We start from the raw sequence: 26195 nt of genomic DNA, 5'->3' as shown, positions 1-26195 counted from the left end.
GACTCTTACAGCTAAATGTGAAATTGTACTTACTATTCTGATTGCTAAGTATCGATCTGTATTTTAACAAGCTTCATTATTTCAGTAAAGTCTAATTAACGCCATTAATCAAGAGGCTGCACTGGTATCTGTGTATATTGGTCTGTCACATTGTGTTGGGGACAATAATAGGCTAGCTGTAATACTGTCCACTGCTGGATTAACAAGCTCTTCTGTGACTACGGAGCGCAGGATCACACGGACGGATTCGCTCCCACACTGCCCGCAGGTGACTTCTCCGGATACCTTTACTAATCCCAGCAGCACTGACGGACACAACAGACTAACAGTCACTGACGGGTGCTTAAGTGCTTGGAAAGAAACACATTGAAACCCTTCAATGCTGGTCAGGCTTGAGGGCATCTCTGTATCTGTACAGTGACAGACTCCCAAGGACAGTCAATAGACTGTACCAGAAAATATACATCCAGACGAGCTCCATTGTTCTTAGCATCCCTAGTCTTATATATACAGACTAACGGAATTGTATTATGTTCATGTCCAGCGGTCGGTCATGTTGGGAGGTGCAGTCCTCTATGTATAGAGTAAAGTGGAATTGTATTATGGTCCAGTCATGTTGGGAGTTGTAGTGCTCTATGTATAGAGCATAATAGAATTGTATTATGGTCATGTCCAGTGGTTGCTCACGTTGAGAGGTGTAGTCCTCTATATACTGTAGAGTATAATAGAATAGTATAATGGTTATGTCCATGGTTGGTGAAGTGGAGTTTAGTGATGGAAATCCCATTCATTTCTGAAATTGCACAGGTCTAGCTGGCCATATACATCAGATGTATAAGGGGTTGGCCATCTAATATGTATGGGGGTCTTCTGGCTCGCTCTCAACGGGCAGGGAAAGATTGACTGTTGGATCGCAACACATACCCAATCCTTTTGTTCTTGAGAGATACTGTAATCCTCTGCCAGAGATGCCTGGGTAGCAGCCTTTTCCACCCTCTATATTAAGAACACATGCATGCTCAGCCAAGCACAGCATTCATGTGTATGGGGGGGGGGGGGGGGATCAGGAGAGATAACCGTCAGCCAAACAAGAGTCTGTCCGACAGCTAAGGCTACTTTCACACTGGCGTTTTGGTTTCCGTTTGCGAGATCCCACAAGCGGTCCAAAACGAATCAGTTTTGCCCTTAATGCATTCTGAATGGAAAAGGATCCGCTCAGAAGGCATCAGTTTGGCTCAGTTCCGCTTTGGAGGCGGACACAAAAAACACTGCTTGCAGCGTTTTGGTGTCCGTCTGACGAAACTGAGCCAAACGTCCTGACACACAATGTAAGTCAATGGGGACGGATCCGTTTTCACTGACACAATCTGGCACAATAGAAAACTGATCCGTCCCCCATTGACTTTCAATGGTGTTCAAGACGGATCCATTTTGGCTATGTTAAAGATAATACAAACGGATCGGTTCTGAACGGATGCATGCGGTTGTATTATCTGAACGGATGCGTTTGTGCAGATCCATGACGGATCTGCAAACGCGAGTGTGAAAGTAGCCTAATGAGTATGGCCAGCCTTAGATGCACAATAGGCAAAACAAGCATTTGTAGGGTTAGGTTAGTTTAGTTAGCATCTAGTCATGTACATACCAGATGTAAAGCAAAATCCACCATTTTTTTATTTATTTTTTTGCTGCATCAGGGAAAAAAAATAATTGGCCCAACAGTAACTTCCATCACTTTAAAGCCTTACCTCGACACGAAGCCCATTTACATCAGGCTTTCTTCCCCCTTAGATGTTACATTTAGCATATGAATCCAAATAAACCTTTCAAGGTAATAAACTTAAGAATTACATCTTCTCGAGGCGCAGTAATGGTTTATCGGTCTATTAGCTATAGCAGTAACGGGTATGGGAACTTTGTAGCTGAGTCAGACGTTTCTAGATAGTTTATTCAAGTTAAAAAGCACGGTAGATGTGGTGGAGACGGAAGCAGAGTGGCGAATAAGCCACGTAATATGTCCACAGCTATGTACGATTTGTGACTGCATAAAGAACAGATGATCTGCATCTTGGAAGGTCCACAATTTTGCACGGATTCATTTCCTACTAAATACTGTGGATATCCTCTGCTTCCCTTCACACAGTTTATTTTTTTGATCAGAGCTCCATAATGAACACATTGTTTTGTTAAATATTTTTTCCTTATGATTGCATGGATTTTTTTTCTATATATAATTATGGGGTCTGCTATCATGGTAGTGAAAAGCAGCTCCAGAAATGCAACCAAATGGATATACAATCAGAAAACTACCTATTGACTTCAAGTGTTGGGGGCATGCTCTTTGATCTGTCCAGAAGTATTTATACAGGGAGTGTAACGGACAATAGGTGTGGACCCTCTGTGCTAACCGGTTTTAACCCTTTACCCCTACACAGGGATCTGGTCTTTGCTGCAGCGCAGCCACCAGGCCGCTGCCTCCTAGAGTAGTCCCAATGTAGTTTGGAGCCGAGCCATGGGAGTCACTGGTGCAGAACACCAAAAGGATCAGGCTCTACTCAGTCAGGAAACAGGCCAAGGTCAGGGCAGGCAGCTCAGGATTAGCACGATGAACAGGCATGGGTCAGGTCAGGTGGCAGAGAATCAGAGTCCAAGAGACAGGCAAACAAAAGGACCTAGCTCTTTTACAGGGTTAAGCAGACCTGAGAACCTGTTAAGATCTGTAGAGCTATTGCTCAGGAAACCACTAAACCATAGCCAGTTATATATACAGTAGGGACAGCTGACTAGCAATTAAACACAGCCATGCAGCAGCTCACAGAGCAGGAGAGTATTAACTCTTGCAGTGTTGCAGAATAAGATTCAAAGAATACAAGTCATAATACACACAGGGCAGTGACAACCTAGATTGCTGCCACAGGGCTGGAACTTCGACAGAAACGAGTGAGTGGAGCAGCATCCGTGCCCGCCCAGGAGAACAAGACAGCAGCGTAACAGGGAGCGAGAGATGGTGAGCCGTGATCATCACCTATTGTGTATGGTGGATCCTGTGTTACCTGCATATACTATTGGTATTTGAGCCCTATTAGACTGTTTGATTGTAGGGCCAATTATAGGGAATGAGAGTTCAGAGAAACACTCGTTACGATAACTGGCCTATATAAATTGAGCAGCCAATTGACGTGCTCATTTGTCAACTGATGGGAGATGCCCGATTATCGGAAGCCCGTCTCCCTGTTATCAACAAAACTGAGCGTGGGAGGAACGACTGCGGTGGCGATCATTCCATTCATATTCAGATGACATCGATCTGTATAATTTATGACCACCCTGCAGCTCAGATATGAAGTGGCCAGGAAGGAAGCTGCTGCACATGCGTGCCTATGCACGCTCCGGCCACCAGAGAGGCCAGTGTATTTTGGACCTCGGCTGCTGGATGGGAGGGTGATTTCAACCCCCGATTACGAGAAGTGAATATTACAGTGGAAAAATGACTCAAACCAGCAAAGGAAGCAATATGGACAATCACAATACACTAGTAAGTGCCTTGTATTAACTTTCTCTACATGATAAATTTCATTTGCTGAAGTGAGGCAACCCCTTTACCGCGCTGTGCAGTTCCCACTTTGATTTACCTTCTTGGGTTGTGTCGATATCCAAAATGTCAGATTCTTCTTTCCTCTAAGGCTGGGTTCACACCTGAGCGTATTCGATTAGTGCTTTTTACAGGCGTTTTTATCGGGCGTTTTTGAGGCGTATTTTGGCGCGTTTTTGTATTTTGAAAAAGCGTGTTGCGTGATTAATCCAATAAAAAACTGCCACAATACGCCCCAAAGAAGCTCCTGTACTTCTTGGGGCGTAGGGCGTTTTACAGCGCGTTCGTACGTGCTGTAAAACGCTCAGGTGAGAACCATGCCCAGAGGGAAACATTGTTTTTTGCCTGTTGAGCGTTTTACAGTGCGTAGGAATGCGCTGTAAAACGCTCAGGTGTGAACCCAGCCTAACATTGAATTAAATCTAATTTGCGTGCCCAGCTATATGTTTAGTGCCAAAACACTGGCTGGCTGTAGATGCTAGGAATTTCAATAGAATAGGCTGGAAGACGACTACCGGACACCCCCCGAAGGGCCTCAGTGACTAATTAAGCAGGGGGCGACCACCCCACTTGTGTACCAGGGGCGCAGACAGTCTTATTAAACACTGACGGTTACTGACATATTTAGATGTGGGGCGGACTATCATACGGATCACAAACATCATGGCAGGAAATGTTAAGTACAGGTTTAAGTTACGGAGCTATTAATACCCAGCAATCTTCCCACACTTGCTACTTAAAGCAAATCATTTCTCAAACACATAATCATAATCAGTGGGAGTCCTGATGCTGAGATGTACTGAGCACAACCCAGGGAATCTGGTGATTGAGGTAAATGCCATATAAAATGCCTTTTATTGTTGATGTGTCCCCTGACAGGTTCATTCTCTTGTCAGTTACAGGAAACCAACGAGGATGAGAATTGTGGAGCCTGAAGAATAATGGGAAGGATGCAGCGGCATCATATTGTACAGAGGCCATCTTCTCGCTCCGCACTGTAGCCCCCCAGGTATAACAGAAGTAGGAGGTGCACCAATACCATAGTGCAGCACAAGATACCGCCCCTGCAGAACCAAATACAAAAATACTGCCTCTGCAGATATAACTGCTGCCCTCGCTGCAGTATTCAACTGCATCATCATCCTGAGGATGGCGATACAGTTGAATTAAAGAGGGCACCTGCGGCCACTGGCCAGGAGCATAAGTACCTTATGTTCCTAGCATTAAATAATGCTGAGAGTAGTGTTGAGCAAAGCGAGTTTCAGATACTTCTTCATCCGAAGTCGCTTCATTCAAAACTTCGGAATTATACTGTACGGAGATTAGTCTCTGTATAGTACTAGAATGTATGGCCTCCATGAGCTGAAGTTAGTTATTCACAAAGCCGCGCATGACTTCGTTGAATAACTTCGGTACTTGATTTTAGGAAAACCACTTTAAAACTTGAAACCGAACTCTGCTTCGTTTCCGACTACTACCTCGGAACCGAAGCCGAGTTCAGTTTCAAGTTTTAAAGTACTGAACTTTTTATATTTTATAGTCCTAAAAGTGCATTCCTTGCACTGTGTATTCATTCCCAAGCTTCCCTTCTGCCGATGGGGAGGGACCTAAAACAAGTCAGTGTGACACAGAGGCAGTCTGCTGTACAGCAAATAGAATATATAGTGGCCACTTAGATACACATGGCATGTAACGAAAGGATAAAGGGGGAACAGAAGTCTGGATACGTAGGATGGGATTCTGTCTGGTTCTTGGCATGGCTTTGATATCATCAAGAAAGGATTTATTCTAGAATGAAGAGGACAGAGAAGTGAACCATGACCCATTATATTCCACTGAGCGTACGGGGCTTGTTTGTTACCAAAGGCCAAACAATTAAATATTCTAACACCAATGTTTTTTTTATTTTTTTCATCATTTATTTAAATCCAAATGGAGTGAAAATCCCTACAGACCTCAGATCAAGCTGGCTGGCAGGCAGCTTGCTGTAGTAGTCATCCCCCCTGTTCTGTTCAATATGGGAAACCACCAAAGCTAAGCTCCAACTTATTAGCACAGACCCTACATTTTGGCAAGGCACCATAAGTATTACCGGTACTAACCTCACTGATCCCCTGCTCTGGTTCCTTTTGCTCTCTACTTCTTGGTCCTGACTCAACACACAGGAAAAGGCAGTAAATAATCAATCACTGAATAAGGTGGTCACTAATAAGGCAGTGATTGCCAGAGCAGGCATCTCGTGCTATTTCCTGCTAGAAAGTGAGGAAGATGAAGGTATGCTGTATTAAGGCTCTGTTCACGTGAGACCGAAACCACAAGATCCACTGCCTGACAGATACCAGCTATGGGTTCTTATTCCTTTCTCAATAGCATGCGTCCCCAACACAGTCTGACACTGCCAGTACTGACTGGACTGTGTCATGGTAGGTAGGGAGGAAGGTAAAGGTAACACACAGATCCATGAGGAATAATAGGGGAACAGAGTGCAGAGTTTTAAGAAAAGATTTGCTATTTTATAATGGAATCAGGGGTGTAACTTCCATGGAGGCAGACCATGTATGAGCCTCGGGAGAGCCTAGCACTGAACTACTCCTTCTGTTCCAGACAGGAAAACATTACAGTGCAGTCAATGGTAACTGTATGAATTCCTATGCACTAAGCTCCCCCTAGTGGTGGCATCAGGCAGACAGTTTTATAATAGGGAAGCAGGGGACATAGAGCTGCATGAGAAGATTTATTAATGTAGTTATGGCAGCGGTCTGGTGTAAATACATTGAGAAATATGGAGTTTAGAATGAGCACAAATGTTTCTTAAGTACCTGTTCTACTTTATCAGTCACAGAAGTCGGATAAAGTGGGGTGGGGGTGGGGCAATATTTTTATTATATTTATTTTTTCTAATTCAAATTTTTTTTCCAAACAAAAATAAATTGGTCAGAAATCATGAGCATCATGCTTTGCATTCTGCACTGCATGGGAGGGTTTCACACATGAGTACTAGAACGCAGGTTGGGGCAGGGATCCAATGAGATCTAGGCACACCCCTGAGGGGAATACTATGTAACAATATTTCCTAAAATAAACATGGGGGGGGGTTCAGCTGAAACAGCTACCACATTACCAGCTTTTCAGCATACAATATGCGAAATTCCGCACTGCCATTTACCAGCTTTTGCTACAATTTGTGATTTCAGCAGAATAATTTAAATAAATTAACAATAATACAGGCGTCCGACAACTAATGAAAAACAATCACTGTACGGCATAGACGGCCGCTATCTGCATTTCCCAGAGATGACTGGATATTGCTGGAGTGGAGTTCCTGATAGGTGGTGTGCGAGAATCACCGGCGCTTATTGTGGCACTGTGATTAGAAAGTCTGAAGAAAATCTTGTTTTTCTCAGATTACAAAAATCAGACAAAATTGCAGTGCAATTTCAGACCGTAATAGATAATAAAATCTTCAGTCATGCGGTTCAGAAAACACTGCGTGCAACGAAGCCTCGGCTAATTTCAGAAGGTTTAAGAATGCCATGATTGATAACAAATTTTAAATGAGGTTACAAAAGGCATTACTATAATGTCACACCAATTAAGCGAGATAGAAAGATAATGAAGGCTTTTATTTCAGCCGATCAATCCCATCGAGATTACATGCAATGACTTTCCATCGCTTTGATAGGCGAATGTTTGATATCAAAATAAGGGACGTTCACCAGAGTAGAAACAAACGGTGCGCATTAAAGGTTGGAGAAATGTGGTCAGTCAAGGTCAAAAACCGTTATGAACAGAAAAAATAAATAAAAAAAAATAATAAATAAAATCATCCTAAAAGTTTTATTTTTTTGGGAGTAGAACACTGGCGACCTGCCCACAGGTCATCAGTATCAGATTGGAGGGGTCCGACTTCCGACATCTATGCCAATCAGGGCCACAGTGCTCGGACCAGGTACAGTGTAGTACATGGTGCAGTGGCTGTGTTTGACAGGGCAAAGCAGTGAAACGTTATCACGTCTGGCCCTGTCAATCAAAGTGCAGAGGGCGCAGAAGTTACAGAGAGAGCAGAGCCTCTAGGTGTAATGGCAACGCCCCCATTGCTCCTAGAAGCTCATTTGCATATATTAGGCTACTTTTACATCAGCAAAAACACTTCAGTTAGGATACAACCGGCTGCACCCGTTATTAATGGATCCAGTTGTATTATCTCTAAGGGTACTTTCACACTTGCGGCAGAGTGATCCGGCAATCTGCATGCAAACAGACAGCATTTGTAGACGGATCTGGATCAGCCTCACAAATGCATTGCAAGAACGGATCCGTCTGTCCGTTTGTTATACGGACAAACGGATCTGCATGCGCAGACTGGAAGGACGGATCCGGCATTGCGGTATTTTTAATGCCGGATCCGGCACTAATACATTTCTATGGAAAAAAAATGCCGGCAAGTGTTCAGTTCTATTGGCCGGAGATAAAACCGTAGCATGCTGCGGTATTATGTCCGTCCTGAACAGTCAAAGACTGAACTGAAGACGTCCTGATGTATCCTGAACGGATTGCTCTCCATTAAGAATGCATGGGGATAAAACTGATCAGTTATTTTCCGGTATAGAGCCCCTAGGACGGAACTCTATGCTGGAAAAGAAAAACGCAAGTGTGAAAGTACCCTTAAATAGCCATGACGGATCTGGCACTAAAACCATTGTAAATCAATGGGTGCCGGATCTGCACCATTGACTTAAAATGCGTTTCATGCCGGATCAGTCTTGCTCCGTGTTCCGTGACGCACTGAAAAATGCTGCTTGCAGCGGTTATGTGTCCGGTATGGGAATGCAATCAAACGGAACGGAATGCATTCTGGTGCACTCTGTTCCGTTCAATTTAGTTTTGTCCCCATTGACAATGAATGGGAAAAAAACGGAAGCGTTTTCCTCCGATATTGAGATCCTATGAAGGCTCTCAATACCGGAACGGAAAAGCGCAGATGTGAAAGTAGCCTTAAAACGTCATTTTTCTCAGCAATGCGGGCACATATGAACATGGGACCAACGCAGATGTCTTCAGCTGCCAAGAGCACACGTAAAAGGTCAGCCAGTGTCATAGGTACAAAACTGCTGACAGATGCCCTTTAAGAACAGGCGACTGTGCTGCATTCACTGCTGCTTAATTAGGGACTTTGCAGTCAGTTGCTGAGGAGTGACTGAGATCATTTTTAATGGCATGTAGCAAATTAGCACCTACAAATGCCCACATTCTGCCCGATACTAGATGATGCACGCTGGTAAATTTCTTATATCTGAATAATTGCCAATACAGGAGGCAGCTACTTTACGAGATGGATGAATATGAACAGGCATGCGTTGACCCCCGTTATGCCTCCAGCTACTGAGAGGTCATTCGCTCAAGGGGAAATAAATGAATACACTGAATACTGGGTCAAGCTTAAAATTAGCTGACTCCATGGTATAGAAGTGACAAGTCTATTCTGAACCGCCTGTGACCAATGAGACATAATGTCAGGCAATCAGGGGCCCCAAGGGATCGGCTGAATTAGTGACTCCTATGCCTCCGCCCCCCCAACACGTTCCTTTTTTTGATTTTGGTGTATTTTAACACACAGTATAGAGCAAACAGATGGGATTCACACAATGTGCACCATTTACACGTCCCCACTCATATTTTATTTACATATTCTGCCCTTTTCTCGCTCAGGAGATGTGCCGAAAATAGACAGCAATGCTACCATAACCTCCAGACATTTAGGAGTTTTATGTCATAAGCACATTCATCAAGCCTCTACATTAAACATCTTGCAGTTTTTCTAGTCGGCCTACTGGCTTCACGTGGCTCTGTGCAGCAGATAGCCCCGATGTTCCAGCGTACAGTCAGCTAGGCTACCTGCAGTACGGGAGGAAGGGGGAACCGGGCAAGGAAAACTCCGGAGAACGTCAAAACGTACCGCATGCGGAAAAATGGTAGTGTGGAAAAGTAACAATGCCTTGTTTTAGTGCTCCTGGTTTCTGTGCTGCGTTCAGCCTTTCTGTTCTCCTGTTCCGTTATAGGAGCAGGAAAACGGAAAGGACGGATTCGGCACATCACTGAGCCGAACGGAGCCCACGGGCCCCATAGACTATAATGGGGTCCGTTAGGTTTCCACTCAGAGGAAAATGTTTGAAGCGGAGACAAAAGTCCCGCATGCACAACTTTCGCCTCCGCTTCAAAAATCTTCCCCCGAGCGGATTATAGTCTATGGGGCTTGCAGGCTCCGTTCGGCTCAGTTATGTGCTGAATCCATCGATGTGCCGGTCTAGAGATCCTCTGCGCTGCCGGAGCATGCGCTTCAATGATGACTAGGTGCAGGCCTCATTTGCCCCAGAAAACTGGTGTAAATGAAGATACATTGGTCTCAGCTGTTGACCACAACCCTTTCCACCCCTCCTTTTGGAAAAGGGGGGAGGGCAGATCAAAAAAGCCACTTTCGTGCACTCAGTTATGGATGATATTAACTAATAAATAATTTAATAGAGATTTTTCAAACTAATAGTGTAGGTTGTGATGGTAATTCTAGAGTTTTTTACATAGAAGGCCTCGTTTACATCTCAGTCAAGCAAACCCGGGTGCATGATCCCGCAGAAACGCTGGCGGTCAGTATTTAAAAAAAAAAATAGAAATTATCCGGCTGAGATCCACCATTTATGCCGGAAAGCGTCTGAACCAGCCTGCGATGTGAATGCAATCCCTGATGCAATTATTCCTACCTGTATCTCTCTAAATACGAGTGAGCGAAGGGATCGTTATCGGACAGATTATCGTGAACGCTCATTCCCGACAATCTGCCCGTGTAAAGGTGAAGCCGATCTATGCAATAGCAATCCCTCGTTCTCATACTGTGGAGGAGATTGCTGCATGTAAATCCAGAGCTTCACCGCCTGTTGGAATCGGTCATATAATGGACCTGGCCCTGGGATGGAGCTTCTGTTAGGGCCAGGTCCCACAATGCAGATTGTACAAAGGCTTAAAACAAACTCATCATAAAACATGAAGAAGTGAGGAAGGGCTAGTCTAATCACTGAATCCGAATGCCACAGAGCTCTGCGTAAAAGGCACTATGGCTGCACACTGGTACTTATGTCGCTCCAAACAATGCAAATCTCATGTAAAAAATATACCTTTTTCGTTCCTTGCAGAAATTGACCCAGCCTGAGGATTTCTAAATCTGCAGCATGTCAATTCTTTGTGCGGTTCATTTGAGCAGATCTCACTCCTTTGAAAATCCACACCAAAAACTGCAAATAACATAGGCGATTTTTGGCACGGAAACGTGCAGAAATCCGAACGAATTTCTGCAAGACAGCCCGCACCTGTGTACAGGTAATCTAAGGGTTAATCTAACGAGCTCAATTTCCGACATGATACAGAATACTCCGGCTCCTGAATTCCAGCACACCCATTCGGGACTTTTGGAGGGAGTGGTAGCAGCAATGATGATGGTCACCCAGCTTTCCAGAACTGGCTGACTAGGATAGGATACAAATGAACTAGTCGTCTACACAGATGTACCACAGCAATCAGAGTGCCCAACCAACCCAGCAAATGTAGAAATGCAAGCTGGGAGCCGAGCACGCAAGTTTTCAGAATAATAAAAGCTAATTGGTCTCATCAGAAAATTAGTTTGTAAAGTAAAAGAAAGTGGGGTCTGTAGAGGCGGCTGCTAATTGATCCATAGTATGGAGGGCTGCACCTGAAATACGCTCTGCTTATTAGATGACTGTCTCTAAAGAACAAACTATGTTAATTAAAGCCCAAAGGATTTCATTAGATATATTCATTTTTTTTGCACTTTAGAAAAGACCCATTTTCAGATTAAGACCTCATAATATTCTGTTAATTTAATTTACTTCAAAGAGTCTGGGTGTTATTAACCTAGATAAACTATCTGATGCTAGCACTACATACACGCAGATAGGCATACATATTCAGATGCAAGAATTTATATTCTAACATTTATAAAAGGCACATGCGTATTCAGTATATTTAAAGGGGTTGTGTCATCTCAAGCATTCGTGGCATATGCCACGAACGTCTGATGGGTCCAGGTCCAACCTGTCTCTAGAACAGAGCCCACAAAGTGAAGGAGAGCGGACTTTGAATGTGCGGCTGCTCTCCATTCATTTCTATGGGACTGCCGGAAATAGGCGAGCGCTGCCTTGGCTATTTCCGGCAAGCGAATGGAGCAGTGGACGTGCTTGCGTTGTGCGCTTACTATTCAATTCTATAAGACTTCCGAAAAAAGCAGAGTGCTCCGCTCGGCTATTCTCGGAAGGGGCCCGCACATGCTCAGTCTGCTCTCCTTCACTTTGTGGGCTCCGTTCTAGAGACAGAGGTGGGACCCGAAACTATCAGAAATTGGTGGCATAATCTTCATTTATACCAGTTTTCTGGCACAAATGAAGCCAGAAATCTACAGCGCTAAGAGCTGCCATAGATTTATCTTTAAAGGGGTTCTGCACTTTGTTTAAACTGATGATCTATCCTCTGGATAGATCATCAGCATCTGATCGGCGGGGGTCCGACACCCGGGACCCATGCCGATCAGCTGTTTGAGAAGGCAGCGGCGCTCCAGCAGTGCCGCGGCCTTCTCACTGTTTACCACTGGCCCAGTGATGTCACGACTGGTATCAACTGGTCTGGGCGGGGCTAAGCTCCATTCAAGTGAACGGAGCTTAGCCCCGCCCAGGCCAGTGATACTAGTCGTGACGTCACCGGGCCAGCGGTAAACAGAGAGAAGGCCGTGGCACTGCCTTCTCAAACAGCTGATTGGCGGAGGTCCCCCCGCCGATCAGATGCTGATGATCTATCCAGAGGATAGATCATCAGTTTAAACAAAGTGCAGAACCCCTTTAAAAACACAGACTACTTCAGATTCTGCCTAATTTTTGACAAGGCCTGAGAGGCCGCCAGGGCAGGGATATTAAGACTGGCGCATGATAAATCTCCACTACAGGATACAGTGTGCATAGCATTGAGACACAATGTCATAGAGGTCCGGAGAGTCGATTACTGATCAGTACAGGATACATGGTGCGAATACAGATTATCTGGTCTGATGAGTTGCAGCAAAAATTTGCGGCTTCACACAATTCTTCATGAATTCTCCAAATGTTAATCCATCATTGACGGAAGTGGTGAAAATACGCAGAAAAATATACAGGTCAAATGCACCCACCAATCAAGCACTGTGCCCACTACTGCTCCAGAAACCGTGAGAATCAGCAGACTCCTAGACATGGTCTGAAACAAGTTGACATTCCTATATATATATATTATTCACGTGGTTACGCAAGCGATCATTACAATACAACGCAGCTCTGCATAATGCAAGGCGCATCCTCGGTACTCAGACCATGCAAATGTATGAACTGCAGGCGAAGAAAAGAACATGGGACCTGGAATAAACACAATAGCCATCAAATATGCATGTAGAGGGAGAGCAGTACAGTGAGATCCACTTTCAACAAGCAATGGATGTTTGTCCTCGTCAAGAAGCAGCACAGAGTCCCCAAAGGACGTAAACAGGTCAACATACAGGAGGCAATTGATGAATTTAATGGGACTGGAACAGAAATTGATTTTTTCCCCCCCAGTTTTTAGAAAACAAGATTTTGTTGGCTCTGCATTAAGCGTCCAAAAAATAAATAAATAAATCAGTATTTCCTTAGAGAGAACGCTGTAGAAAGACATAAGATGGAAAAAACGACCAACAAACTGTTAAGGAGCTCATTGTACATTTGAGGTAAACCCATTAACTGAGGGATTCCAAAGTCTATGCCATGGAGAAGTGCTGATCTCATCAATGGGTGCCCTTCAGGGATGAATCCCTTTGGGGTCAGCGGTTGGCCCAACTTCATCTTTTTTTTTTGTTACCCCCAGAGCTTCTTGTGCTAAAATAACCAAGCATACATTTTTCCCCATCATTCTACACTCAACGTTGGAAGGTGAACCTTTGGCCCAGTCTGATGTCCAGAGCACTGTGGATCAGGTTTTCATTAGGAATATCTCTGTACTTTGTTCCATTCAGTTTTCCCTCAACCCTGACCGGTCTCCCTATCCCAGCGACTGAAATACACCCCCCCCCCCCCCCCCAGTATGATGCTGTCACCACCATGCTTCACTGTAGGCATGGCATTGAGAAGGTGATGAGCAGTTCCTGGTTTCCTCCAAACATGACAGAATCGAGGCCAAAAAGTTCAATATTTTAGTTTTTTATCAGAACAGAGAATCTTGTTTCTCACAGTCCGAGTCCTTTAGGTGCTTTTTTGTAAACTTTCATGTGCCTTTTAGTGAAAAGAGGCTTCTTTCTGGCCACTCTGCCATAAAGACCAAATTGGAGAAATGCTGCAGTGATGGTTGACCTTCAGGAACTTTCTCACATCTGCACACAGGATCTTTGGTCTCAGCCAGAGTGACCATTGGATTCTTGGTCACCTCTCTTACCAAGGCCCTTCTCCCGATTACTTAATATGGTGTGGTGACCAGAAGAGTCTTAGTTGTTCCAGACTTCTTCCATTTAAGAATTATGGAGACCACTGTGCTCTTGGGAACTTTCAGTGCAGCAGCAGAAATATTGTGTCTCCTTCTTCAGAACAGTGCCTCCATATAATCCTGTCTCCAAGCTCTACAGGCAGTTCTTTCATTGTTCCATTTTTGCTCTCATATGCACTGTTGGCTGTGAGACCTTATGTAGACAGATCTGTGTCTTTCCAAATCATGTCCAATCAACCGAATTCAAATCAATCAAGGAGGGAGGGCCCCCAGAGCTAAAAGAGATGTGTGATAGCAAAGGGTCTGAATACTCACGAACATGCATAATTTTAGTTTTTGCTTTTTAATAAGTTTGCAAACATTTTAAAAATTCAGTTTTCACTTTCTCATTATGAGGAATAGAGTGCAGAATGGGGGGGGGGGGGCTTGAAAAGGGTCTGAAGACTTTACAAATGCACTGTATTTTGAAAATGCAGTGACTCACCTTGGAAAAAGCTCAACTGTGAGGCTGTTACAGTCACTGTTCAATCAGAGCTGTGCCCTGGGACATTCATGTTCGGCTACTTTCACACTGGCGTTTGGTGCGGATCCGTCTTGCATCTGCACAGACTGATCCGCACCGATAATGCAAACGCTTGTATCTGTTCAGTACGGATCCGTTTACATTATTCTTTCCAAAAAAAGTCTAAGTCAAAACGGATCCGTCCTGAATTACATTGAAAGTCAATGGAGGACGGATCCGTTTTCAATTGCACCATTTTGTGTCAGTGAAAACGGATCAGTCCCCATTGACTTACATTGTAAGTCAGGACGGATCCGTTTGGCTCCGCATCGTCATGCAAGCAGCGTTTTGGGGTCTGCCTCAAAAGCGGAACGGAGACCAAGCGCAGCCAAACTGATGCATTCTGAACGGATCCTTATCCAATCAGAATGCATTGGGGCTGAACTGATCCGTTTTGGGCCCTGAAACGGATCTCACAAGCGGACCCAGAAACGCCAGTGTGAAAGTAGCCTTAGCTTTAGGCTTGGGTTGCAAGGCGATGTGTTGCGTGACATCAAGTTGCAGAGCAGCGGTGAAACCAGAAACATATGTGCGACTTGTCTGCAACTTGCTGTCGTGTGGCTATTTTAAAGCTGTGATCTGTCTGTAAAAGTACAGCCAAGTCGCAGTCACATGCAACTTGCATTGTGGTCTATGAAGGCAAAGTTGCGTGCGACTTGCAACCCAAAAATACAACAGTTTTGAATTCTTTGTGACACGGTATGTCACATTGCAATTAGATGAAACATCTCAGTGCGACACTGCCATCTGGATGTCAAGCAAGACATGGTGCCATGTAGTACCAGCCTTACAATTAAAAATAAAATAAATAAATAAATCTCACTGGTGGCTCCACTGGTCAGTCCATTGTGCACGCTTGGCCGAAGCTGTCCCACAATGCAAACAAGAGATTTGGAATAGAAATGCTGGCGGTAGAGACACGCTATGCCGACACAGTGGTGAAGAGCTGGGCGTTCTCTGTCTGTAATGAAAACGACTTCTGCTAGACTCTGCCAGGGACAGCAAAGAAGAGGATGAAGTACTTTCAGGGCTGAAACCTTTTTGGGAAGACATTTTTGAAAATTGTATTTGCAAATACTAATGATTTTTTTGTCAAAAGGGGGGCATGAATGTTTTTTGGGGAATTCCCCTTTAAGACTATCACCCACCAGTCTTAATGTCCTTCTTACACTGGGGTGACTGCAGAGTCTTTTAAAGGGGAGGTCCACTCTGAAGTCTGAAGCCCCCCCACATCACAAAGTCATCCTTTTACATTGCTCTGGCGGCTGTCAATATTTCATAGTGGGTGGAGTGACACACAGGACGTCTAAGAAGTGACGTCATTTTAGAGTAGCACTGTATGATTCTGCAAAATACAGTAGGTGACCGTTATATGGAAATGATTAGGTTATTATAGAACCATTGATATTAGGGAGCTCCTAGTAATGTAATGTTATTTATTTAGTTCCAGCAAATTCTGCAGCACTGGTATCAAGGACGCATATCAGTGCTGTTCCTCATCGGGGCTTAGAATCTAATATCCCTACCTTAGAACATGTAATACCACATTTCACCAGCTGTGGCACTGCAGACTGCGCTGGGCTGTAAAGGTTCTCCTCGCGGAGACCGCCAAGTTGGAGTCGGGAGGCTTCTAGGCCAGGCAATGATCCCTGGGAAAAAGGGAATGTAAATCTGCTCTTATACATGATCGCTGCTCCATTTAAACAGGGTAGAACGGGCTCCCATTCTCTTGATTGTCGGGGACTCCTATCATTTTAGACACTGATCTTTTATCCTGTCAATAGGGGATAATTTGTCTCGGTACAACGTCTTTAAGGGGCCAGGTACTGACTTATAAGTTAGCCATCCGACAGGTGGCACTAGAGTGTCAACTTTAGTCCTCCTGGATAAGAGCTTATTTACAGGCAGAGCTATAATATGAGAAGCGGATGTCTTGATGTGACAACCCTAGTACAGATAAAGCACTTTTAGGGACAGAAAGTCCCTAAAATCTAAATTTGAAGTAATCTCCCCTTTAAACCAGCCTAACGAAAAATGTTACTTCAAAGCTCTGTGATTAGAACTGTTGGGAGGAGGAAACTTTGAGATCGGCCTCATCAATCACTTGTGTCGTAAAGCCTGGAAATATGATTTTCTTCAAAAACTATTGTTGTTAATGATGTATGACAACAAACATGGCATCAATATTCATTAACATGTCGGTGCGAGGCTCGAGCTGCCAGAGTATGACTGGAGCAATTTCTTTAGTTGTAAAGTTACCTGAACTCTGAAAATGTAATGTGTGTGAAACTTATTGTAGGGCAATTATGTATTTTATCATGCGAGGTCCTGGCAGAGGTGGACATGTACGGCGCCAGGCTGTCTGTAATATAGTATACATACATTATGGTGCTTATCACATTCAACAAGCTCAAACTCGGGGACCAAAATATACTAGTAAAGCGGGAAATGCAGATAATTCAGTGTGCGCTCTCTACATTCGCTATGTGAACAGACATGGAATAATGCAGCTCTCTCCCCCTCTACCAGTGGGAAGTCCCAGCACAATGCCATGGTTCAATCAAATGCTAAACTACATGCAATCTTTGTATGCAGCCAAACTCAGGTCTCTCTTTTCTCTCTCTGATAAGAAAACTTTCTTAGGATCCTTGCACATCTGTGGTAAGGAATGCAGCAGTGGAACAGCCTGCCAGAGTTCCCTGTATTCAGCATGGCCACAAGGAGCTGTGCACTGCCGAATCCCATTGACTATAATGGGATCCGGTGGGGATTTGAACGGGTTTTGCCATGCGCGCCAGGGTTTCGGTTGAATATAAAATGGTGCATGCACTGTTTTTTGTCCAGCCAAAACCGTCTCTCATGCCGGAAATGCAGTGGTATCTTGCTAGGCTGGATACGGTGAACTCTGGCAGGTAGTTCCCCTGCCGGGAGAGCCTGATGGATACCTTACCGCAGGTTTGAAATAAGGATCGACAGATATTGATTTTTTTTAGAGCCGATACCGATTATCTGTGAACTTTCAGGCCGATAGCCGATAATTTATACCGATATTCTGTGCAAATTTTTAACTTTTGAAAAAACAAAAAATTCCTACACAAATCTGCTGAAAATGAACATGTTTATTGTTAACGTGTAGCTTTTTTTTTTTTTTTGTATAGCTTTATTTTTCATTTATACTTTCATATTTTTTTTACTAACTTTTAGCCCCTTTAGGGGCTAGAACCCTTGTCCTATTCACCCTGATAGAGCTATATCTGGGTGAATATGACTTCACACTCTCCCTGCTGCTCTGTGCACACAGCAGCATGGAGCTTACCATGGCAGTCAGGGCTTCAGGAGCGTCCTGGCTGCCATGGTAACCAATCGGATCCCCAGGCTTACACTGCTGGGGCTCCGATCAGAAGCTGCCACTGACACCAATGAGGAGGGGAGAGGGGACCCTGTGGCCACTGTCACCAATGATTAATACTGGGGGGCTTGGGTGGGGGGGCGCACTGCGCCACCAATGTTTTTAATACTGGGGTGGGGGGGGGGCGCACTGCGCCACCAATGATTAATACTAGGGGGCTTGGGTGGGGGGGCGCACTGCGCCACCAATGAAGATAACTCTCTCATTAATTCATATACAGGAGGCGGGTGCTGGCTGCAGAATCATATAGCCGCACCCGACCTCTATGAGCGGTAGACGCGATCCGCGGCAGTTAACCCCTCAGGTGCGGCACCTAAGAGGTTAACTACCGCAGATCACAGCTACTTGTCATAGAGGTCGGGAGCCGGCTATATGATTCTGCCGCCAGCTCCCGCCTCCTGTTGAATTTGAATGAATAAGTTAGTTAACATCATTGGTGGCGCAGTGGCCACAGCCCCTCCTCTTCTCCTCTCATTGGTGGCACCGGCACAGGGGGAGGGAGACACTGCTTCCTTCTCCCCTGTGCTGCTGAGGGAACACGAATCGCGCTGAGAGCAGCGCAATACATGTTCCCAATTCGTTATCGGCATTTCGGCAAAATAGATGCAGATACCGATAACTTTCAAAATCTGGAATATCGGACGATAATATCGGTAAAACTGATAATCGGTCGATCCCTAGTTTGAAACTAGCCTTAGTGTTGTCCAGCTGACAACTATTGATCCCAATCCCATAAACATGCGAGTGTGAATGTGTTGTCAATAAGTAGAGGGCAATAAGTTTCAGTAATAACTAGTAACACTAGTTCCCATGAGAAATCCAATAGGTCCAATCCTTTTCCTGAATTCTGCCATCTCTGGAGTTGGCAAGTCTCACACACTGGATGGTCGGCCAGTCCGATAAAAAATTGACCGGTTCGGCTGAGATACATCGCTGTGATAAGACAGGCCATTTTTTGTGTGTGATAGGGTTAATCATATGCATCAAAGGGGTTTTATGCATAAGGGTTCAGGCACAGCTTCCTATGACCTTTGGGTTGTATGGAGCAGTAATATGGCAGCCACAGTAGTATGTACATCTTCAGTGTCCTATGGAGGCATGAGCTCTGCAGAGGCTCTCTCCCTTGAGGACCTGGCTGACCTGTGCATTACATGGATGGACTTTTGAATTCAATGGGCACCATGTAATTCACACCAGCAGATAGCCTGCCAGAGTTCACTGGATCCGGCCTAGCCTGACATCGCAGTTCACTGCCGGATTCTATTGATTATAACAGAACCTGTAGGTGGATCCGGCTGCTTTCCGGCATAAGTGCCATTCTTTGGCCAGCTGAAAGCCGTCATTCCGCCCGAAAGTGTCCGGATCCCATTATAGCCAATGGGGTCTGGCGTTGAATGGCCGGATCTGGCTAGGCCTGATCCAGTGAACTCCGGCAAACTGTTCTCTGCCTGAACAGCCTGCTGGATCCGTTTAATGAAGGTGTGAATGTACCCTATGGGTTTGTTTTCCCTGCAGAGACAGAATGGTGATTTTTTTGGTGACTTCTCCTGGCATCATTTATGGACACTGAAATCAGCTCATCAGGACCCTTGCTCTGAAATCAATACATCAGAAAACATTAAAGGGGCTGCCTGATCCACAGGATGGGACCCCCACCAATCACAAGAACAGGGGCCCTTTACTCACTGCAGCCCCATGAAATGAATATTGGCATGCATGTGGCCGCTCCATTCATTTCTATGGGAGTTTGAGAGATAGCCAAGTGCAGTGCTCAGCCATCTCTGGAATTCCCATAGAAATGAATGGCGCAGCACACATGCCTGACCAGCCGATCTTTTCATTTCAGGGGCGATGTGAACGGTGGGGGTACCAGTGGTAGGACCCCAACTGATCTAATAGTTAACCCCTATACTGTGGATAGGGGATAACCATGTAACCGGAATACCCCTTTACCCGTTTTTAAAGGATGAAGGAAAAGAATGACCAACTTGGTGATGTAATCCACATTGTAAGCCACAACGGACCAGATGTGAAAGGTTACCTATGTGCAGCACCGTGGATTATGTGGGTGTTATATGAGCAACAGGAAATTAATGTGCCGTGGTAAAATATGCAGTGTCCTTCAGCAATGTATATATCACCATGGAGCAGAAGACATCAAGGTTAGGTGTCTTGCACTAGACTAGCTGAATCCTAACCTATATTACATTCTAGAGAGCGGTGCAATTAAGGTCTTGGCAACGCTGTACAATTTTAATTGGGAAGCGGAATAAATAAAACATCAAACAAAAAGGGGTGGGGGTGATGGTATATCCTTATGTGCACAGTCTGCAGGAATAAAAACGGATCTTATATATTTTTTTTATTTATTAACATAATAATAAAAATATGATATCTAGTCTGCAAAAACTGCTTATCAATACATTATTCTTCAGATGCTTTCCTTATCTGGGCCGATGTGTTACTGAGCCAGAATGGTACCACACTTGAAAGTGCTTGGTGCATAAAAAAACAATCCTATTAAAAGATAGCGTTTATTGGTGCAGAAAAGCTGCCATAAATCTTACTGTCAACCTGAGTATACAGAGCCACACTCATGTGCAGTGCACTTTACACATGTGCAGACATATATCCAAGCTAGGGAAAGTGAGCCGGGTTATTCCGACTACAGATGAATGACTGACATACAGATGTGGCAATCCTCATCTTTATTCTTAACCACCAAACAGTTTTGCCCTAGTCCAGCTCGGGCAGTGGGAAAAGTAGCTAACTGGAGGAGGGAGGGCTGCTTTAGATGCTGATATCTCCTGAATGGTAGCAGCTAGAAACATGCAACTGGTCTTGTTTGAACGCTGATATTCCAGGCTTTTATACAAGACCAACGGACAAGCAACAGAGGAGAAATGGTTAGAAACCGGGTTGGCAATAATCACGGGTAAAACCTGAATTTACTTTCACTTTCAGCTGCATTCACATTATCCTGATTTCTATCAGTGATATCTACCCCTGTATTGAACATATTGCTGTCATTCTGGTATTGTCTTGCAAGCTGGCTTGGAATTCCAGCTTTCAAACAAGACAAGTTGCATGTGTCTACCATTCAGGAGATAGCAGCATCTAAAGTAGCCCTCCCCCTCCAGTTAGCCACTTTTCCCACTGCTGGAGCTGGACTCTGGCAAAACAGTTAGATGGTTAATCAGTTAAAGGGGACCCGCCACCTGTCCTCAGGGGTCTGTTTCAGTAAATAAATGCATTCCGCATCAAATGACAATTGTGGAACATTTATACTTATGACTATGCTTTGCCATTCTTTTTCTATTCTTGTTAGAAGTTTATAGATAATGGTACAGATGGGTGTTGCCAGTTGGGGTGGGGGTCGTGTTCCTGCACAGTCTGCATGTCCCCAACTAGTAACACCCATCTGTACCATTATCCATAAACTTCTAGCAGGAATAAGAGAAGCACGGTGTAACAGAGTCATAAGAAATGAGTTGTAATTGCACGTGGGATGCTAGAAGCTACTAAAACAGACAAGTCAAGAGTGGTGACAAGTCCTCTAAGTAAACAATGGCAAGAAACTTTTAATTGACTTTTTCCCCCCGTTTTCAGGGTGGCAGATTGCTGCTTACACTGCACAATCTGTTTTCCATGAATGATGATTTTTCTCTCAGCATAAACAATGAAATCTCCCAATGAACAAGGGTTTGTTTGTTCATAGGCGGCACCTTCACAAGGCTGATTATCGGGAGCGAGTATTAGTACAAATGCCCGTTCCCAATAATAGTCCCGTGTAAAAGGACAATAAGGGAGTGAAGGAGGACAATAAGGAACCACATACCTGTTGTGCACTGCTAGTTCAGTGCACAGAGCTCTGCCACACAGGGCTTTAAGCATAAGACTCTCTTGCAAGGCTCCACACATTGGCTCTGAACACAGGGCTCTGAGTACAAGACTCCACACAAGGGTCCACAGATAGGACTCTGACGCACACGGCTCCTCACATAGGACTCTGACGTACAGGGCTCCATTGCACAGGGTTCTGCGTACTGGCTCCGCCACACAGGCCTCGGAGTACAAGACTCTGGCGCACAGAGCTCCACTCATAGGACACTGACACACAGGCTTTGAGCACAGGACTCTGCTGCAAGGCTCCACGCACAGGCTCTGAACACGGAGCTTCACTTGTCAGGGTTCTGCTGCACAGGCTGCGTGCACAGGGTCTGTCGTGTGCATAAGCCTGCAATGATTTTTTTTACTGCATACAGACATCCACGTGTAGTCTGAGTACTCAGAAAAAGTTAAGTTTTCCTCTCGGAATTTTTTTTTATAGAATATTGTCCTTGATTGTTCTCAGGATGTACCTGCTGTATAGTTAGAGCCATCTGTTTGTGTGCAAGTACAGAGCCTATCAGGGAGGCTAAGCTACTAAACTCATTAGGGGTTACACTGTGCTGGAACAGGAAAGCAAGCAGCTGTACTTCCCTGTGACAGGTGGGCGGAAATTATTCTCATGCTGGAAATAAAATCTAAAGAGGAGTAACAACTACATAATGGAAAGATGCTGGAGTTTCCAAAATAATTTACACTCCGCTCGCTTCACTTGCCCTATTTACTGAACCGTGGAAAGTTATGCAACTTTCGAATATATTTTAATAAATCTTTAGAGTTTTTACGATCTCTGTTATAATAGCGGTTGCTTGTGATAAGAGACACATGGACAAGCCAGGGTTTAAGCCTCAATGTAATCAAGAATGTTTATGTTCACTGACAGCAAGCAACGATCTTTAAAGGGAACCGGTCATCAACTTTATGCTGAGTTCACTGAGGGCAGCATAAAATAGTGACAGAAATGCTGATGTCAGCGGTGTGTCCCTCATGAGCTAAAAAGTAAGAGGTTGCTGAGAACCAGCATCATAATCATTGCAGCTCAGGCCTTGAAAAGACTCAAATCTGAGAAGAGTCCTGGTTATTCCTAATCTCCTGCTCTCTCACCCATCTGCTGATGATTGGCAGTTCTCTCCTAGAGAGAAAGGAGAAAACTAGGTAGAAGACTGTCAGCCATCAGCAGGAGAGCAGGAATTCATGAATAACCAGGACTCTTCTCAGGTGGCCGGGACTCTTTTCCAGGTCTGGGCTTCAATGATTGTGATGTTGGTTCTCGGCGACCACTTACTTTTAACTTTTAAATGACAGACCGCTGAAATCGACTCACCTGTCTCTACTTTATTCTGCCTTTAGTATGGGCAACATAGAGTTGATGACAGGTTCCCTTCAAACAGTAAGGGACCGAAAGCCAGAACATCCTATTACAAACATATTACAGACGATTTACAGACATGGAAAGCCATATTTTACATGGATGTGATGGTAGATTTGCTCTCCATGATGTATATAGGTTCTCGCAGCACAATATGACGGCAGCCCGTACTCACTTGTTTTGCATCATGTTCATTATAACCCAGTCGGAAGGATAGACGTTCTTGCCAATCAGGTTTTTAAACATGATGAAGGTTTCCATAAGAAAGTCCTATAAGAAAAATAAAATGAATATCAAGCAAAATAAAGGATGAGCCAGAAAGCTTTGGCGGACCCGGTCTATCCATGCATTACATGGGCATCCATTTATTCCTACGTATGCCCGTCATATAATGCTACCTTCCCCCTGCAGAGCTCACACCAGTAATACAGCTCATTGCTGGGGGTTAGAGAAACCGGACATCAAGCAACTGACTTCAAGGACCATCCTCATCAATACAGACAAATCAATAAGATTATGCATCCTGTCAATAATCTGCGCCCCGATAGTCTGCATTTACTGGACGGCGTCTGCCTGTGTAGGGAATGGTAATGGCAGCACAAGTAGAGTCCATGGAGGAAGAAATACCTAGTGCCGCTCATCAACATACGTATAATCATCATGTAAATCAATGGAAACTTTTCATAGATCTATACTATAAGAACACTTTCGGAGTCTCCATCATAGATTAGGTCATATTTGATTGGTGATATAATGCTGCATGCAACGCTATTTTTTAGGTGAAACTGACTGACCCCAATATAAGTTCATGGGGTCCACCGGGAGCAGTGTTCTCTGTTGTGTGACACATCTGGCAGAGCGTTCTTTATGAAGCCGTCAATGTAGCCTAATGTTGTTTAAAGGGGTTTTCCGACATATTTTACCAGAGGATAGGTCATCAGTATCTGATCGGTGGGAGTCCGACACCCAAGACCCCTGCCGATAAGCTGTTTGAGAAGGCAGCGGCACCTGCAGCAGTGCCGCAGCCTTCTCGCATGGCCTCGGCGCAGCTCAGACCCACTGAAGTGAATGGGGCTGAGCCGCGATACCAAGCACAGCCACTATACAATGTATGGCGCTGTGCTTGGTAGCTGATCAGTGGGTGTCCCGGGGATCGGACCCCGACGGATCAGATACTGATGACCTAGCCAGAGGATAGATCAGCAGAATAAAAGTCTTGGAAAACCCCTTTAATGTTTGGTCCCTAAATCTATACAATAAGGACCTACAACACTATAGGAATACCAAGCCAAGATGAATTGTCACTTATCCTGTATACACTGCCAGTTATGTTCTCCCTAAATAAAGTAACTTTACACTGCAAAAAAGAAACTCACCACAACATCCGTCCTCATCTTTCCAAGGGTCTTTATAAGGTGACCATAGTGGTAATCTTCCATTTGCCTTAAAATAGCCGTCATGGAGGCAACAAAATTTCCCTAATTGGAGAAAAATAGAATAAAAAAAAGTTATATAAACTACTCAGAATGTTATACTGATAAGTAAACTGGACAATAACATTTGGAATCCAAAGAACCTATAAAGCAATGCTCTCAAACGTGTGTAACCAACTCACAAAAAGCTCTGATACCCGCTGGACTACAAAAAGGCCACTGACCGGTAGTCCCTGTGATAACACCGATTGGGGCATTAGGGCTTATGCACACGATCATATGTATTTTGCGGTCCGCAAAAAATACGGATGACGCCTATGTGCATTCCATATTTTACGGAAAGGAACAGTTGGTCCCTAATAGAACGGTACTATTCTTGTCCGTAATGCGGACAATAATAGGACGTGTTCTATTTTTTTGCTAACGGACATACGGAAACAGAATGCACACAGATTAACTTCTGTTTTTTGCGGACCCGTTGAAATGAATGGTTCATCATACTGTCCGCAAAAAAAACCCGGAGCGGACACGGAAAGAAAATACGTTATTGTGCATGAGCCCTTAGAAAAAGGATCCATTTTTTATTTATTTTTTTCAGAAAAAGCACCCCTCTTGTCCTTGACCATGCTTTATACGGCAGAATTCAAGTGAGCAGCAATAGACACCAGCCACGGACGAGAGGGGGCGCTGCTTCAAGGGATTAAAATTTATAATCATCAGATTACAGGGAATAAAGTCAGATTGTAAAAGGAATCTTTACTTTATATTTAAAGGGATTTTCCAGAAGTACAGTAGTGAGGACCTAATCCCAGAATAGCTCATCAATATTTGATTGGTTGGGGTCTCCAGCCAATCAGCTGTTTGAAGAGGTTGCGGCTCTCCGTTGACAGATGCTGCCTCCTGACAGCATACCAGGCATAGCGCCGTACATTGTATAGTGGCTGTGCTTGGTATTGCAGCCCAGGCTTATTGACTTGAATAAGACTGAATAGCACAAAGCCCACGTGGTTATGAATGCAATGTCACCGGCCAAGGAAGAGGCCATAACATTCACTAGCAAGCCATGGCCTCTTCAAACAGCTGATTGGAAGGGGCGCTGGGATTGGGGACCACCACCGATCTGATACGGATGACCTATCCTGAGGATTCTCTTATAAATCTGATTACTGTGAGCTAGGGAAAGCCTGGTTTGAGTCAAGCCTTGTTGAGCTTCCTTGGCCATCACTTCAGCACAGCACTGAAGGAGAAAATGAACTGATACAGTCTGGTTGCTAGGAAACGGTTACTGGACAGTGGACTGTAACCAATTGGTTGTGTATCCACAGCAACCACAAAACAAAATTTAAAGCCATGCATTTCAAGCTGCTTTGTTAATCAGATTTTTTTTAGAAAATGACAACAGG

General features: G+C 44.4%; 1 protein-coding gene across 2 annotated transcripts in view; it reads right to left on the bottom strand.

The window, feature by feature from the left end:
- The window catches only part of DOCK1 (dedicator of cytokinesis 1), a 397349-nt gene that overhangs the window by 113807 nt on the left and 257347 nt on the right, over window positions 1-26195 (bottom strand). For both annotated transcript variants that reach the window (XR_005780006.1, XM_040438894.1), the window contains exons 28-29: window positions 24736-24837; window positions 23535-23629 (exon numbers count right to left, since the gene is read on the bottom strand). Coding sequence is in view for 1 of the 2 variants with exons in the window: in XM_040438894.1 (XP_040294828.1) it covers window positions 23535-23629; window positions 24736-24837 (197 nt within the window). In the remaining variant the exon portion in view is untranslated. The remainder of the gene's footprint in view (window positions 1-23534; window positions 23630-24735; window positions 24838-26195) is intronic.

Source organism: Bufo bufo, chromosome 6, assembly GCF_905171765.1.
Source record: "Bufo bufo chromosome 6, aBufBuf1.1, whole genome shotgun sequence".
NCBI classification, from domain to species: Eukaryota; Metazoa; Chordata; class Amphibia; order Anura; family Bufonidae; genus Bufo; species Bufo bufo.
This window is presented reverse-complemented; position numbering and strand designations above follow the sequence as displayed.